General features: G+C 42.1%; 1 protein-coding gene across 2 annotated transcripts in view; it reads right to left on the reverse strand.

The window, feature by feature from the left end:
• Positions 1-12315: 12315 nt before the first annotated feature.
• musk (muscle, skeletal, receptor tyrosine kinase) overlaps positions 12316-16660 on the reverse strand; it is a 59396-nt gene continuing 55051 nt past the window's right edge. For both annotated transcript variants that reach the window (XM_060908245.1, XM_060908244.1), the window contains 2 exons: positions 14785-14933; positions 12316-14333 (listed from right to left, as the gene is read on the reverse strand). In XM_060908245.1, the coding sequence (XP_060764228.1) occupies positions 13654-14333; positions 14785-14933 (829 nt within the window). In that variant the 3' untranslated portion in view covers positions 12316-13653. The remainder of the gene's footprint in view (positions 14334-14784; positions 14934-16660) is intronic.

The following is a 16660-nucleotide window of genomic DNA, read 5'->3' on the forward strand; positions in this document are numbered from 1 at the left end:
AAGTCGCCAGGTCATCACAGGGCTGACACATAGACACAGACAACCATTCACACTCACATTCACGGTCAATTTAGAGTCACCAGTTAACCTAACCTGCATGTCTTTGAACTGTGGGGGAAACCGGAGCACCTGGAGGAAACCCACGTGGACACGGGGAGAACATGCAAACTCCGCACAGAAAGGCCCTCACCGGCCACGGGGCTCGAACCCGGACCTTCTTGCTGTGAGGCGACAGCGCTAACCACTACACCACCGTGCCGCCCGAAATCTAATACTACAGAAAAAAAGAGTAGTCAAGTAAATATACTGAGTTTTATCATAACCATTAGGTGCTTGGTGAAAAAGCTGACATTTGTCTGTTTTAGTTAAGATATAGGTAGTAAAAATACAACCCCACTTCCAAAACAGTTGGGGCGCTGTGAAAACTGTATATAAAAACAATGTGATAATTTTCAAATCATGGAAACCCTATATTTCATTGAAAATAGTATAAGGACAACATATCAAATGTTGAAATTGAGAAACTTTATTGTTTTTTGAAAAATATATGCTCATTTTGAATTTGATGTCAGCAACACATTTCAAAAAAGTTGGGGCAGGGGGCATGTTTACCACTGTGTTGCATCACCTCTACTTTTAACAACACTGTAAATGTTTGGGAACTGAGGAGACCAACTGCTGTAATTTTAAAAGAGAAATTTTGTCCCATTCTTGCCTGATATACAATTTCAGTTGCTCAACAGTTTGGGGGTCTCCTTTGTTGTATTTTGTGCGCAATAACGCGCCCAAACGTTTTAAATGGGAGGCAGGTCTGGACTGCAGGCAGGCCAGTTTAGCACCCGGACTCTTTTACTTCTGAGAGACTCAGGCCAAGTTTACATTAGACCATATCTGTCTCGTTTTCTTCGCGGATGCACTGTCCGTTTACATTAAAACGCCTGGAAATGCCGGGAAACGGGAATCCGCCAGGGTCCACGTATCCAATCCAGATCGTGTCTGGTCCGGTGCTGTGTAAACATTGAGAATACGCGGATACGCGGATACGCTGTGCTGAGCTCTAGCTGGCGTCGTCATTGGACAACGTCACTGTGACATCCACCTTCCTGATTCGCTGGCGTTGGTCATGTGACGTGACTGCTGAAAAACGGCGCAGACTTCCGCCTTGTATCACCTTTCATTAAAGAGTATAAAAGTATGAAAATACTGCAAATACTGATGCAAATACTGCCCATTGTGTAGTTATGATTGTCTTTAGGCTTGCCATCCTTCCACTTGCAAGTGGTAAGTGATATGCACTGAGATCACACACACAGCGGCTCAGTCCCGAATCACTGCTTGTGCACTTCACTCGCGCGCTCTGTGAGCTGCGCAGGGCCGGAGTGCGCACCCTCCAGAGGGCACTCGCTGTTCAGGGCGGAGTGATTTGGAGCGCAGGATGCCTGCGGAGCCGAGCGTATCCGTGTATTGGTGTTGCTGTGTGCATGCGAATCGTGTATTGGTGTTGCTGTGTGCACGCTAATCGTTTTAAAAACGTTAATCTGATGATCCGCTGATACGGTCTAATGTAAACCCCACCTCAGCCTCTCTGGGATGCTCTTTTTATACCCAATCATGTTACTGATCTGTTGCCAATTAACCAAATTAATTATTTTTAGCATTACACAACTTTTCAGTCTTGTTACCCCTGTCCCAACGTTTCTGAAACGTGTTGCTGACATCAAAGTCAAAATGAGTGGATATTTTAAAAAAAAACATTTCTCAGTTTCAACATTTGATATGTTGTCTTTGTACTATCCATCCATTATCTGTAGCAGCTTATCCTGTCCTACAGGATCGCAGGCAAGCTGGAGCCTATCCCAGCTGACTACGGGTGAGAGGCGGGGTACACCCTGGACAAGTTGCCAGGTCATCACAGGGCTGACACATAGACACAGACAACCATTCACACTCACATTCACACCTACGGTCAATTTAGAGCCACCAATTAGCCTAAGGCTACGTTTACATTAGACCGTATCTGTCTCGTTTTCTTCGCGGATGCACTGTCCGTTTACATTAAACCCCCTGGAAAAGCCAGGAAACGGGAATCCGCCAGCGTCCACGTATTCAATCCAGATCGTGTCAGCTCCGGTGCTGTGTAAACATTCAGAATACGCGAATACGCTGTGCTGAGCTCTAGCTGGCGTCTCATTGGACAACGTCACTGTGACATCCACCTTCCTGATTCGCTGGCGTTGGTCATGTGACGCGACTGCTGAAAAACGGCGCGGACTTCCGCCTTGTATCACCTTTCATTAAAGAGTATAAAAGTATGAAAATACTGCAAATACTGATGTAAATACTGCCCATTGTGTAGTTATGATTGTCTTTAGGCTTGCCATCCTTCCACTTGCAAGTGGTAAGTGATGTGCGCTGGGATCACACACACAGCGGCTCAGTCCCGAATCGTGGCTTGTGCACTTCACTCGCGCGCTGTGCGAGCTGCGCAGGGCCAGAGTGCGCACCCTCCAGAGGGCACTCGCTGTTCAGGGCGGAGTGATTTGGAGCGCAGGATGCCTGCGGAGCCGAGCGTATCCTCGTATTGGTGTTGCTGTGTGCACGGCTAACGGTTTTAGTGTAAACGCGAATCGTTTTAAGAACATTAATCTGATGATCCACTGATTCGACGTAATGTAAACGTAGCCTAAGATGCATGCCTTTGGACTGTGGGGGAAACCGGAGCACCTGGAGGAAACCCACGCAGACACAAGGAGAACATGCGAACTCCACACAGAAAAGCCCTCATTGGCCACTGGGCTCAAACCCAGGACCTTCTTGCTGTGAGGCGACAGTGCTAACCATTACACCACCGTGCCACCTTGTCTTCGTACTATTTTCAATGAAACATAGGGTTTTCATGATTTGCAGATTATCACATTCTGTTTTTAGCCTCACCCGGGACGGAGTCCACCAGGGGGTGAGGTATTGTTTTCGGTCAGGTTTCTTTGTTTTTTTTGTTAATGATATTATGGGAAAATGGCTGGATCAATCTTCATGAAACTTTCAGCATAGATGGGCGTTGGTCTCAAATAGAACCTCCAACATTTTGAGGGTCATCCGGTCAAGGTCACCAAAAAGGTCAAAATCGTTTTTGTTGTGGTTACTGCCTCATGTAGAGGTGCTAGCCACTACATTATCGTGCTGTAAGAATGTAAGAGTATAACAATCGCACACTGCACATGCGCATACACATGTTCCGATTAAAATGGCCGGTGAATGTATACAATTCGGTTCACCATTCGAAATAAATGGACTAGACTAAAGAAATCAATTTCAGACATGTTTATGCTTATTACAGAGGGAAAGTACGTTCCACTGAGCCTTCGCGCCAGGCCATTTCCGGGAAATAAGAGTTTGGTTCATGGCCTCGGTTCGAAGGTTTCAGTTTTGAAAACTAAGAGGTAAGAGTAGAATAAGTACAGACACTTGGTATATTTTACTTCTGTGATTTTTAAATTGTTCATTTTTGGATTACGCTTTATTTTTGTGGCTACTGCCTCATAGAGTAAATATATATGCTATATTTACTATATGGACATGGGATCAGAAAACAATTTTATTTATAAGCAGTAGCCACATGTACCCATAGGGTGCCTATTTTTTTCGCGATATCTTCCTTCATATTCATCATAAGTGCTACCGAGCGAGGTTTGTTTTGCCTGGCAACACTTGTTATTTATGTTTTACACAGTGTCCCAACTTTTTTGGAATTGGGGTTGTATAGTTCAAATACTTCATTTATTTAATTGCTGTATATTAGTAACTTTTTCCTAGACTATGAAGAAAGAATGCGTATACGTCAGCATTTCTAGTGTCTACATCTGAACAAAAACTGATGCAGATATATATGTACTGTTGTTAAATGCCAATTCACTCTATAGCCTTGAGGTGACATATTCAGGCCACATGTCCACTTTTTCCCTCAGGAGACATGGCAATAAAACACAGTTTAGTTTTCCAGTTTTCCTCCAGACTGACAGGAAGTTCCTGTGTCCAGAGCAGAGTAGACAGCGAGTGTTGAGTGAGAGGGATATTACACCATTTCAAGCATAACCACTTTCCAATAAGGCCTCACAGGAAAAAAGGGAGGGGGGATCCCTCTGGTTTTGTCCCTGTCTTTGGCTATAGGAAACATACCATGCATTTTGGAGACAATCATGAAAATGCATGGTATGTGAAACATAGAGTCATTCAGCTTCTGAGGACAACTGGCTGGTGGAAAAATTCAAGTCCTTAAATCGGAACAGCTGGATCCGGCATTCCTACATGTTTGTGTTGCTCTTGAGTAATATTTGATACTGAACATGGAATTCTTTGACAGTTTATAAGATAGCCATGCTTCCTGTCATTTCCAAGCACTTTGTATTACAAGGCTTAACTCTCACTTTGAAAGGAAATCTTTTGGCTCGGTGCACAATCTGTGTAATGGAAATGGACCGAAGCACCACAATTGGCTAAATGATTATGAGTTATGATTATGGTTGAAACCCAGCTATTTAGCGATCTACAAGATATCAAGCATGATGCAGTATTGCTATGAAAGTTGAAGCTGTTTACAGATGTTGAGGTGATGGAGCTGGACAGAAAAATATGACTTTATGGAGAGATAAATTCCCATTGCTGCTGCTACTATCAGCAGACAATCAAATTACATTGGGGTGGGTAATGTAGGAGTCAAAATAGACCAAGTTGTCAATGAAAGAATTTTAAAACAAAAAAGTCAACTTGGAATATGATCATAAATCTCATGTCAAGATCTTATATTGAATGTCTGAAATGAATATTTATAATCAGATCTGAAGGACACAGTTCTTGGAATAATATTCAGATCAGATGGAAATGATAAACAAACAGTAAATATGTAATCTGACTATAAAGATGTCACACTTCCGTTCGACTTGGTGGTTTTTGTTGCCAAATACAGATGACAGATGAATTGCACTACTAAACACTGACCAAATGGTTATCATTAGAAAAGTTGGAGTTAGGTCATTATTTATATCTAGTCAACATGTTTATATGTGACTCAGTCTTGGTGTATAAGAATGAAGATAACAAACTTAACGAGGGTTAAAAATACAGCATACCTTTCTCTGTTTTCAACAGCTGACTGCACCAAAACAAAAGTGATTCATATCAGTATTAGATAGATTTACCATAGGAAGCTTTCAAGTCACGGTTACCATTTTCTCTTTTAGGTTTTAAAGTCTGTCTGCATGTGAATCATGCAGGTCAGAGAAAGTTGAAGGTTTGAACAAGATCCATAAAATCCTGGTTTTTACCTCCCTCACTTTCTGTCAGGACTCTTCATTTTCCAAATGTTCTTGGCGGGAAAAGTTGGCACACTTTATTTGGTGCTCGTGCTTTTTCTAACACCTCTTGAGATACAGACCAACTTTTCTGGCTTTGCTTTCAAGTTACTATTTTCGAACTGACCTAACATTCAAGCTACGAAATTCATATTTTAAAAATATATATATATTTTATTCCTCAGTGGGTGTCAGAAAAACAATCTCAACAAAACTGCTGATGCAGTGCTGCCCCCTACCTGTTACTCTGAGTAGCAGCAATGCTAATGATGATGTAGTAGTGTTCATTTTATATGTAACATGGATTACATTTACCAATAAATAAATAAATAAATAAATGAACTCTGAAAGTTTTTACAATGAAGCACATTAATGAAACAAACCTGCAATTTTGTTGGTTCCCTTAATACTGTACTTGAGTTGATACTTGGGTATGCATTCATTAAAAAAAAGGGACTTCCTATACCTTTCCTTGTTTGAGGGTGGTGATCATTTGCACATTTTGTATGTATCTTTTAGTACGTAGTGTATATTTAAAGCTTTACAACTGTAACTAATCTATTTATGTACCTTAAAGCATTTTAAACACACACTATATCCACATTTCCAGGTGAAAGATATATTGATTCATTCATCTCATCTCATCTCATCTCATCTCATCTCATTATCTCTAGCCGCTTTATCCTTCTACAGGGTCGCAGGCAAGCTGGAGCCTATCCCAGCTGACTACGGGCAAAAGGCGGGGTACACCCTGGACAAGTCGCCAGGTTATCGCAGGGCTTGATTCATCCATTCACGTTCTAAATTGTTTATCCATTGTGAGTCGTGGGTGAGCTGGAACCAATTCCAGCTGACATTGGGCAAGAGGCGGGGTACAGCTTGGACAGGTCATCAATCTATCGTGGGGGTAACACAGAGAGACAGACAGCCATTCACATGCACATTCACACCTATGGACAATTTAAACTAGCCAGTTACGGGTCCATGGAGTAGTCCCTCCATGGACCCGTACCAATTCGCATATCGGGCCAATCGGTCCACTGACGATGCAATCTCCACCGCTCCCCACTCAGCTCTCACTCACCTGGACATTAAGGACTCTTACATGCGGATGCTGTTCTTAGACTTTAGTTCAGCATTTAACACAATCATCCCCCAGCAGCTGATACAGAAACTGGACTGTCTAGGACTAAACACCTCCCTCTGCAACTGGTTGCTGGACTTCCTGACCGGAAGACCAAGTTTGCGGATGACACGACTGTGGTGGGACTCATTAACAGCAATGATGAGTCATACTACAGGAAAGAGGTGAGCCAACTGGCCGCATGGTGCAGAGACAACAATCTCTCTCTTAATGTGGAGAAGACGAAGGAGATGGTTGTCGACTTCTGGAGAGCCTTCACCCAGCATCCTCCACTGACCATCAATGGTGCCGCTGTGGAGAGAGTGAGCAGCACCAAGTTCCTGGGTGTGTACCTTACCGAGGATCTCTCCTGGAGCAGCAACACCGCATCGCTGGCCAGGAAAGCTCAGCAGCGCCTCTACTTCCTCCGCAGACTGAAAAGAGCTAGAGCACCAGCCCCATCATGCAGACCTTCTACCGTGGAACCATCGAGAGCATCCTGACCAGCTGCATCACTGTGTGGTACGGTGGCTGTACTGCATCCTGCCCGGAGACTCTACAGCGCATAGTGAGAGCAGCTGAGAAGATCATCGATGTCCCCCTACCCTCCCTTCAGGATATTTACAACACACGCCTGGCCTGCAGAGCACTCAGCATTGCGGGCGACTCCACCCATCCCAACCACCACTTCTTCAGCCTCCCGCCTTCTGGGAGAAGAATGAGAAGCCTCCAGGCGAGAACCAGCAGACTGAGAAAGCTTCATCCACCAAGCCGTCAGGATGCTGAACTCCCTCCCAGGCCAGTACCCCCTTCCCTTAATACACAAACCAAATGTTACCAGCCACTTTAACGAACTGTAACGAAATTCAATTGCACTATGTAAAAACGGTTTACAATACTGTCTACACGGGGTTGTTTTTTTTAAGTTAATTGCACTATATAGAAACTGTTTAGAACACTGTTTACACTTTACATATCTGCCATATTTATACTTACACTGAAAAATCTGCTCATACTGCCTCTTTTTTGTTAATTGCACTATATAAAAACTGTTTACAACACTGTTTACACTTTATACATCTTTAATCTTTGATAGACTTCACTGCTACACTGTTTATACTGTCATATCTGCCATATTTATACTTACACTGAAAATTCTGCTCATACTGCCATTTATTTATTTATATTTAAATTTATACTGATAATTATTATACTGTCAGACTGCTGTTCCCATTTACATTGTTCATTCTGTTTATATTGTCATTCGTCACATTTAAATTTATACCGTTAATTCTGTTCACACTGCCACATTTGCACTTTCTGGATTGCCACTGTCTTGTCTTTTCTTAGATAGCTTTAGCTTGTGTGTGTAATAACCCCCCCTTTTTTCCTTTTTATAATTTATATCTTGTACCTATATTTTATATTTCATGTTTATTGCGGCAGCACGGTGGTGTAGTGGTTAGCGCTATTGCCTCACAGCAAGAAGGTCTGGGTTCGAGCCCCATGGCCGGCAAGGGCCTTTCTGTGTGGAGTTTGCATGTTCTCCCCGTGTCTGCGTGGGTTTCCTACGGGTGCTCCGGTTTCCCCCACAGTCCAAAGACATGCAGGTTAGGTTAACTGGTGACTCTAAATTGACCGTAGGTGTGAATGTGAGTGTGAATGGTTGTCTGTGTCTATGTGTCAGCCCTGTGATGACCTGGCGACTTGTCCAGGGTGTACCCCGCCTTTCGCCCGTAGTCAGCTGGGATAGGCTCCAGCTTGCCTGCGACCCTGTGGAAGGATAAAGTGGCTAGAGATAATGAGATGAGATGAGATGTTTATTGCTGTTTGCACTGCGGATAAGAGGGAAACGCAATTTCAATTCTCTGTACGTCCTGCACATATGGCATTATTGACAATAAAGTTGACTTGAACTTAACCTAATCCACATGTCTTTGGACTGTGGGAGGAAACTGGAACACCTGGAGGAAATCCACACAGGCATAAGGAAATTCAAACCCAGGACCTGCTTGCTATGAGGCACTGCACCACCATGCCACCCAACTATCTATTTATGTACCTTAAATCATTTTAAAGCACATATATATCCACATTTCCAGGTGAAAGATACATCCATCCATCCATTATCTAACCATTTATCCTGTGCAGGGTCACGGACAAGCTGGAGCCTATCCCAGCTGACTATGGGCGAAAGGCAGGGTACACCCTGGACAAGTCATCAGATCATCACAGGGCTGACACATAGAGACAAACAACCGTTCACACTCACATTCACACCTACGGTCAATTTAGAGCCACCAATTAACCTAACCTGCATGTCTTTGGACTGTGGGGGAAACCGGAGCACCCGGAGGAAACCCACGCGGACACGGGGAGAACATGCAAACTCCACACAGAAAGGCTCCCATTGGCCACTGGGCTCGAACGCAGAACCTTCTTGCTGTGAGGCGACAGTGCTAACCACTACACCACCATGCCGCCCTGAAAGATACTTATTAATGGTAAAGGCACTTTACTATTACCATGTACCACTGATGGTACCACCTTAGTATCAAGGAAAGGTACATTTTAGTCATTTGAGTATCATATTTTTATGAGAATGTGGGTTATTATACATACATTGTTTTTTTATGGTGATGAACTAATTAACTAACTGCTAAATAAAATGTTACTGAACATGATGTGGGATAAATCAGCCTGATGAATCAAAACTATATAAATATTTGTGTACAAATATGCATTATACACAGAATTTGTATTTCACTTCTTTTAATTCAGCTTTTCTTTCATACCAAAATGTTGGGTTTATACAGCTTTGACATGTAAAGAGATTAACATATTATTGAAAGTAAAATAATATTATTTGTAATAATGTTGCTAGGTGATCCAGGTCACCCCTTCACACAATTTGTCCATTCCATACCATTCCAAGTCATATGTCATGTGACTGCAATGCGTGGTATAAACAATGTGATTGGCGCAACAGTTGACTCTCAGCTTTTCATGCACACGAGAGGTGAGAACTGTAGATGAAACCTCTTTTGGATCTGATTTTTCAGAGGAGAATGTTGGGAATTGTTCAAACAGAGCCACAACCTGACAAATCCCATCCAAATTCAACACTGCTGTACAGAATGCCATCTTACAAGGCACGACTTACTCGGCTTTCTGGTCTCAGATGGTCTACAACAGCCAAAAAACATGATGGAGCTGAGTGCTGTCAAGGCAGAACAAGAGAACAGAACAGAATGAGAACAGAAGCGTCAAACCTGGACTGTTGAAGAGTGTGAAAAAAAAAAGTTGCCTGGTTGGATGAATCCAAGTTTCGTTTGGATGATGATCAATCCTGATGAAGTGAGAATTCACTGGAGCCATCTGATGTTATAATAACAGAGCAGGCAAGTCATGGCAGAGAGATGGTGTGGGGAATGTTTTCCTGGCACATACATTATATAGGCCTCTAATCCTCATCGAACAATGTCTAAAATGCATGAGCTAAACATCAATGCTGATCTAGATCACTGAACACTTGGATGGAAATTTCCAGCATAATAGTGCACCATGACATAAGGCACATATTGTCAATGAATGATTCCAAGAACATGGCAATTTTATTGTGTTATTGGCCTGCACAGTCGAGAGTCTTTGAGATGAAATGGAAAGCCTGTACAGCCGTCTGACTAGACAGCCATCCTATTTGCATTGAATGCAATCCTTTCCACATGGTATCAATTTCTACACAAAGCATCCTGTATTCAAGTGAATCCATGCTGGGTTTTTGTCTGTAAAACCAAAGGAGGTGTAACAAGTTACTGGATGGGGGTACCTAGCAAAACTGACGGTGTATCAGTGTATCTAGTCTGTTAGTTGGAAAAACACAAACATTAGTAAAGTGATAATGTGCTATTTTGGAATACACTACTCTATTCAAGCAATTTTGCAGCATCAAACATTCTGTGTGCTCCGCTTAACCTTTTATACCTTTACTTTATACATAGAATCAATAAATACTGCATGTATAACTCAGTAATGTCAAAATGCACAAAAAAAACCAAGAACAATATCAAAAATGTAAAAGGGGCAATGTTCAGTCAAAATATCACTCACTCCTCAGACACATGTTTGAGCTATCACTAGTTGCTTAACTAGTTGACAAGTACAACGTCCAGACGCTCGTATTGCACCACTTCCTGTACAAATTCCAATGGTATCACAATGACCTACAGTGGAGTCCAAGAATCTGAGTCCACTACCAAGTGGACTGTTTTATATCATGATTTAACAGAAAAAAAATGAAGAAAATTGTCAGCTTAATACATACTGTATACAGCACTGTGCAAAAGTCTAGGAAACCCATAAGCAAAATATTAACAATAAAACCACTTTTCAGACAAAAATAATCTTGAAGACTGGTGAGTTTTGCATGTCAAAGAATCATGGCAGATTCACCAAGATGCCGAGTAAAACTTTACCTGTCAATCTCTTTATAAACACTGCACAAAATGTACTTTAGAATATTATATATTACACACACCAGGGCCAGTGTTGCCAGATTGGGCGGGTTTAGGTGCTTTTTGGCTGGTTTTGAACATATTTTGGAGTGGAAAACGTTAGCAATATCTGGCAACACTGACCAGGTCTCAGGCATCACTTCTGCTACTGAGTAGAAACACAGAAATACAAAAGTTTAAGGTATCCAATTCAATATTCTAGTTTATTCTATCCACATTCACTGGAGATAAGCAATCGCACGCTCTGATTGGCTACTCTACTACTAGGCTATCAGCTCATATACCATGAGTAGAGAAAAACAAAATTGCGGAGCGTATCAAGTCAAATATATCACTTTGTTTTCAAGTCCCCCCCCCCCCAGTATCTCTTGTTCCACACTCCAGCCCAGTCGGTGGCAGTAATGCACCTTTAAATTGGTTTACCAACCACCAAAAAAACACAAAAGAAGAAAATGGTGGCGTGTGTTGCTGAACCAACCGAGGACGGAATAAAAACTCTACTCAAAAACAACCCCTCCCCCCCAAAAAAAAAGCAACAAAATATGGAATGAAAGTATTTGATGGTAAGAACATATCTTTTTTTATTTGTCAAGAATTATTATGATAGCATTTTTCATAAATTGCTACTGTCTTTTCGCCGGTTTGTTTACATTCTAAGTGGAAATTACTTTGTCGGACGTTTTATCTAAAGTTTTTATTTATCAAATTTGCAAAAAGTAAAAATGCTCTGCTTCTCAAAATCCAGTGAATGCGGATAGAATAAAACAGTTATTCCACTCAATCTCGTCATACATGATTTACAGCCAACTCAGTGCTATATGCCTCGTCAGCTATCTGCTCATGTATGACTCAATTTTGTGGAATAACTGTTATTTATTTATTTATTTATTTATTTTTAAAGCAAAGGATCCATCTGTAGCCACTTATCCTGTGCAGGGTTGCAGGCAAACTGGATCCTATCCCAGCTGACTATGGGCGAGAGGCGGGGTACACCCTGGACAAGTCACCAGGTCATCACAGGGCTGACACATAGAGACAAACAACCATTCACACTCACAGCTACGGTCAATTTGGAGCAACCAATTAGCCTAACCTGCATGTCTTTGGACTGTGGGGGAAACCCATGCAGACACGGGGAGAACATGCAAACTCCACACAGAAAGGCCCCCGTCAGCTACTGGACTTGAACCCAGAACCTTCTTGCTGTGAGGCAATAGTGCTAACCACTACACCACCATAAAGCAAAGGATTGTCATAGCAAATGTTGATTCTGTTTGTTTGGAGTTTTTTTTTATGCAGAAAGATTTAATTTCATTATTTTTGAAGGCGTCTTTGACTTCTAACATTTGTTTGCATTTGCCTAAGTCTTTTGTACAGTACTGTAGTTGTATATACTTCATAAACAAAGCTCAAAGATACATTTTCATACAGCAAAAGATAACGATTTCAATCCTCTTTCAAAACATATGAAGAATAGTATACACTTAACACCAAGAGAGGGGCGCATGGAGAGCACAAATGAAATTTGTTCAGACATTTAGACACTTGATTTAAATTTAAGAAAAAGGTTAACCAGCTTAGCTTGCAAGATTTGACCTAATGTCATTAGAAGAAAACTTTAACCGTTCATTAAAGTACAGCGAAATTCTTCTCTTTGCACATCCTAGCTTCGTTGGAAGTTTGTGTCAGAACGGAGGGTCAGACATGATATGGCACCCCGGAACAGGTAGGGTTAAGGCCATGCCCACAATTAATATATTCTGTAAATGCTCTAAAAGTCATTTTACAAAGAGGAAAGATTTTAAATTAATCTTATCCTTTAAATTGGTTGAACCATGTTCAAATCAAAACCAAACAACTAATCTAATTACAGTAATATAACTTCTTATTTTCGTTGTAGTAGTTTGTGCAAGTATTTCTCCATGACGCTTTCATGGTACTATTATGTTATCAACCAGTCAATATTTATGGATATTTTTTCCACTTATTTTACATTAAAACAGTTTTCCCCATTCTATTTCTTTGACAGAGTTAGAGGTCATTCATTCATCCATTCATTGATTCATTCCTGTTCAGTAACAGCTTTATCCTGGTCATGGTGAATCTGGAGCGTATCCCAGGGAGCCCTGGGCATAAGGCAAGAATATACATCATGGACGGAATGCCAGTCCATTGCAGGACATCATGAACACACATTCACACAAGCATTCATACCTTGGGGTAATTTAGTGTAGCCAATCCACCTACTGGTTCTTTAGAATTGGGAGGAAACCTCAAAATGTAGAGAGGTCTAAAACTCCACACATCTCAGGATCATTTGGGGGGTCTTGGACCTGTGAGGTGGCAACACTACCTACTGTGCCACCATTTAAAACAGGTAACTGAGAAATATTTAATAAAATGGTATTTATTTTTCATAACAGTTAATGGTAGTGGACTCAGGCATTTGGCCCCTGCTGTCTCCTCAGTATAGACTTTTCAGATTTATGCCTTTTTATCTGTTTATATACATGGCTGAATTCACTTGTCTGTTGAGTAGAATTTACATCCCATCAGTACCAAAACAGTCAACCTTAGATGGGCTAAAGTCCAAGGATACCTTGTTCTTCAATGGTTATGATTGTTTCTGAGCTTTCTTTACTGTAGATCCACAGATTGCCTCATTAGTTCATGCTAGTTCAAGCATTTGGTTATGCATCCTCTCCAGAATGCGGTGAATGCTAGCAAAGCTGGGTCGGTCGCTCGGGTGGTTGCTCCAGCACAAACGCATCAGGTTATAAAGCTCCAGTGGACACTGTTCTGGACAGAGCAACACATGGCCATCCCTGACATAGTATATCACCTCCTCATGTGCCATGCCATAGTAGGGCTGCATACCATGGGAAAATATCTCCCAGAGCACCACTCCATAGGCCCAGACATCTGACTCAGTGGTGTAACGGTTATAGAAGATAGACTCAGGTGGCATCCAGCGGATTGGAATGGCATCATTCTCACTTGCCTTGTAGTAGTCAGCTGCATAGATGTTCCGCGACAGGCCAAAGTCTGCAATCTTCACCACCAGCTCCTCACCTACAAGGCAGTTCCGTGTGGCTAAGTCCCGGTGCACAAATTTGCGCTCAGATAGGTACGCCATGCCTGCCGCTACTTGCTTGGACACTGAAAGCTGATCCAGGCAGCTGAGTGGACATGGATCAGGTTCAGAGGATTGGGAACTAGGCCACGTCAGACTTCCCTGGCTCAGAGTGCGCTGCTGGACTGGAGAACGTCGCCGCAGATATTCGTTTAGATCTCCATGTGCCATGTACTCAAACATCAGACACATGGGCTTCCCTACAGCACACACACCTAAAGGAAAAACAATATGAAAAAATTAACTAGTTCTGAATTTACACTCTGGAACAAAAGTATCTTTGATACTCTCATGCTATTGCTACGGTGCATGGAACATTGTTCCAACAGATTTTAGAGATCTTGCTCCGCAGCAGGGGTTGAGGCCAGCACCAAAATGAACACATCAGTCTATTTTTCTATTGTCATTTCCTTGAGGGAAGGGCATGATAACAACACAAGGTCATGTTAAACAAATACCGCTTAGGCAACTGCATGCCGAAGAAAGCCAAAATCTACATCCAAGATCATAGTTAAAGTGTACTTTAACAAATAAATCATGGCAAGTAAGAGAAGTTCACTATGAGTCAAACATGATTTATAATCATTCTGACAAACTTCATCAGTCTTGTTAGAATAATATAGTTCATTTGTGTTGTATTGATAATCACAGAGTTAGCACACATACCCAGTAGCCGGACAATATTGGGGTGATCAAACTCTGCCATGAGAGCTGCCTCTCTCTGGAAGTCATTCTGCATGTCAGCTGAGGCCTCTTCCTTTAGCATCTTTACAGCCACCATGGTGAAGACTTCATGTGGTAACAGCCCAGGAGCCCTGCAGAACAATCACCACACAGTTGGTCAGACAGACGTGTCCTCATGATGCTCAAAACAGCCAATTCTGCTAATGTTTTGCACCATCGCAAACAAAGTTTTGTTATTAACCTTTGTGTGGACAGGCTGTTTTCATCTTGAGTTGCAGATCAAATCCCAGCACTGTTAAACTGCTATGTTTGGGGTTTTGAGCAAGACCCTTCGTCTTCATCCATCCATTATCTGTAACTGTTTATCCTGTGCAGGGTCGTGGGCAAGCTGGAGCCTATCCCAGCTGACTATGGGCAAGAGGTGGGGTACACCCTGGACAAGTCACCAGATCATCACAGGGCTGACACATAGAGACAAACAACCATTCACACTCATGGTCAATTTAAGGCCACCAAATTCACCACTTAGCCTAACCTGCATGTCTTTGGACTGTGGCGGAAACCGGAGCACCTGGAGGAAACCCATGCAGACACGGGGAGAACATGCAAACTCCACACAGAAAGTCCCCCATTGGCTGCTGGGCTTGAACCCAGAACCTTCTTGCTGTGAGGCAACCGTGCTAACCACTACACCACCATGCCACTCCTTCATCTTCAGCTCACTTGTACCCTACATCAATTACAAGTTGCTTTTATTAAGCATCAGCCAATTGTGAAATGTACTGGATAATGTGTTATTTTATACAATGTATGATACAGTCTAGGATCTAATCTTCCCAGGCAGTCTCCCGTCCCAGTACTAAGCAGACCCTTCAGGGCGGTGCCGATCTCTGTTTCTATAGCCGTCGCCCTCTCACCTATTACATAGCTAGGGTTACAGTGCAGGGCCAGTCCTCTGGTAACCATGAGAGTTTGACTCCCTACTCACATCTATGTTGTGGCCAGATGGCAGTAGGTATCTTAGCAACATACAGCATACCCAGAGGTGAGGTGCCTTGCTTAAGGGCACTTCAGCCATTCCTGCTGGTCCAGGGAATTGACCCAGTGACCTTTTGGTTCCAAAGGTACTGTAATGGTTAGAAAAGCAACTTTGGGATCAGAAAGTCACTGGTTCAGTTCCCTGGATCAGCAGGAATGGCTGAAGTGCCCTTGAGCAAGTCACGGAACCTCTGGGTATGTTGTACGTCACTAAAATACCTACTGCCATCAACCTTTAGAAGAATGGTGTTCAGACAAATGATGCTTTGGTTTCCAAATAATAACAAAACTTTAAGCAAAAATCCCCAAATCTGCCTATTTGCTGTCATCAGTGTTGTGCAAGTTCACACTTTTTTTTGAACTAGTTCAAGTTCAGTTCAAACATGTTAAAAGTGAACTGTTCACGTTCATAGTTCACAGTTTTAATTCTGAACTAGTTCAAAGTTCAGTTCATTTTACTTTTAGGTGGGATATGAAAATAAAGACTAAAATCATATGCTACATTCTAGCTCAAAACTACTCACATATTATAGATATTATATTCTATCACGACCTGGCGACTTGTCCAGGGTGTACCCCGCCTTTCGCCTGTAGTCAGCTGGGATAGGCTCCAGCTTGCCTGCGACCCTGTAGAAGGATAAAGCGGCTAGAGATAATGAGATGAGAGATTTCTATTCTATCACACAAAATGGAAGTTATTGTACATACTATATATGGAAAAAAGGACAAAATATTTTGATTTCTTCACTGACTCAACCACTGCTACCAAAACGTTACACGTGACTTCAAACAAATGCTTTCAGTTTCAACTAACAGTAAC

Source organism: Neoarius graeffei, chromosome 25 (genome assembly GCF_027579695.1).
Source record: "Neoarius graeffei isolate fNeoGra1 chromosome 25, fNeoGra1.pri, whole genome shotgun sequence".
In the NCBI taxonomy this organism is placed as follows: Eukaryota; Metazoa; Chordata; class Actinopteri; order Siluriformes; family Ariidae; genus Neoarius; species Neoarius graeffei.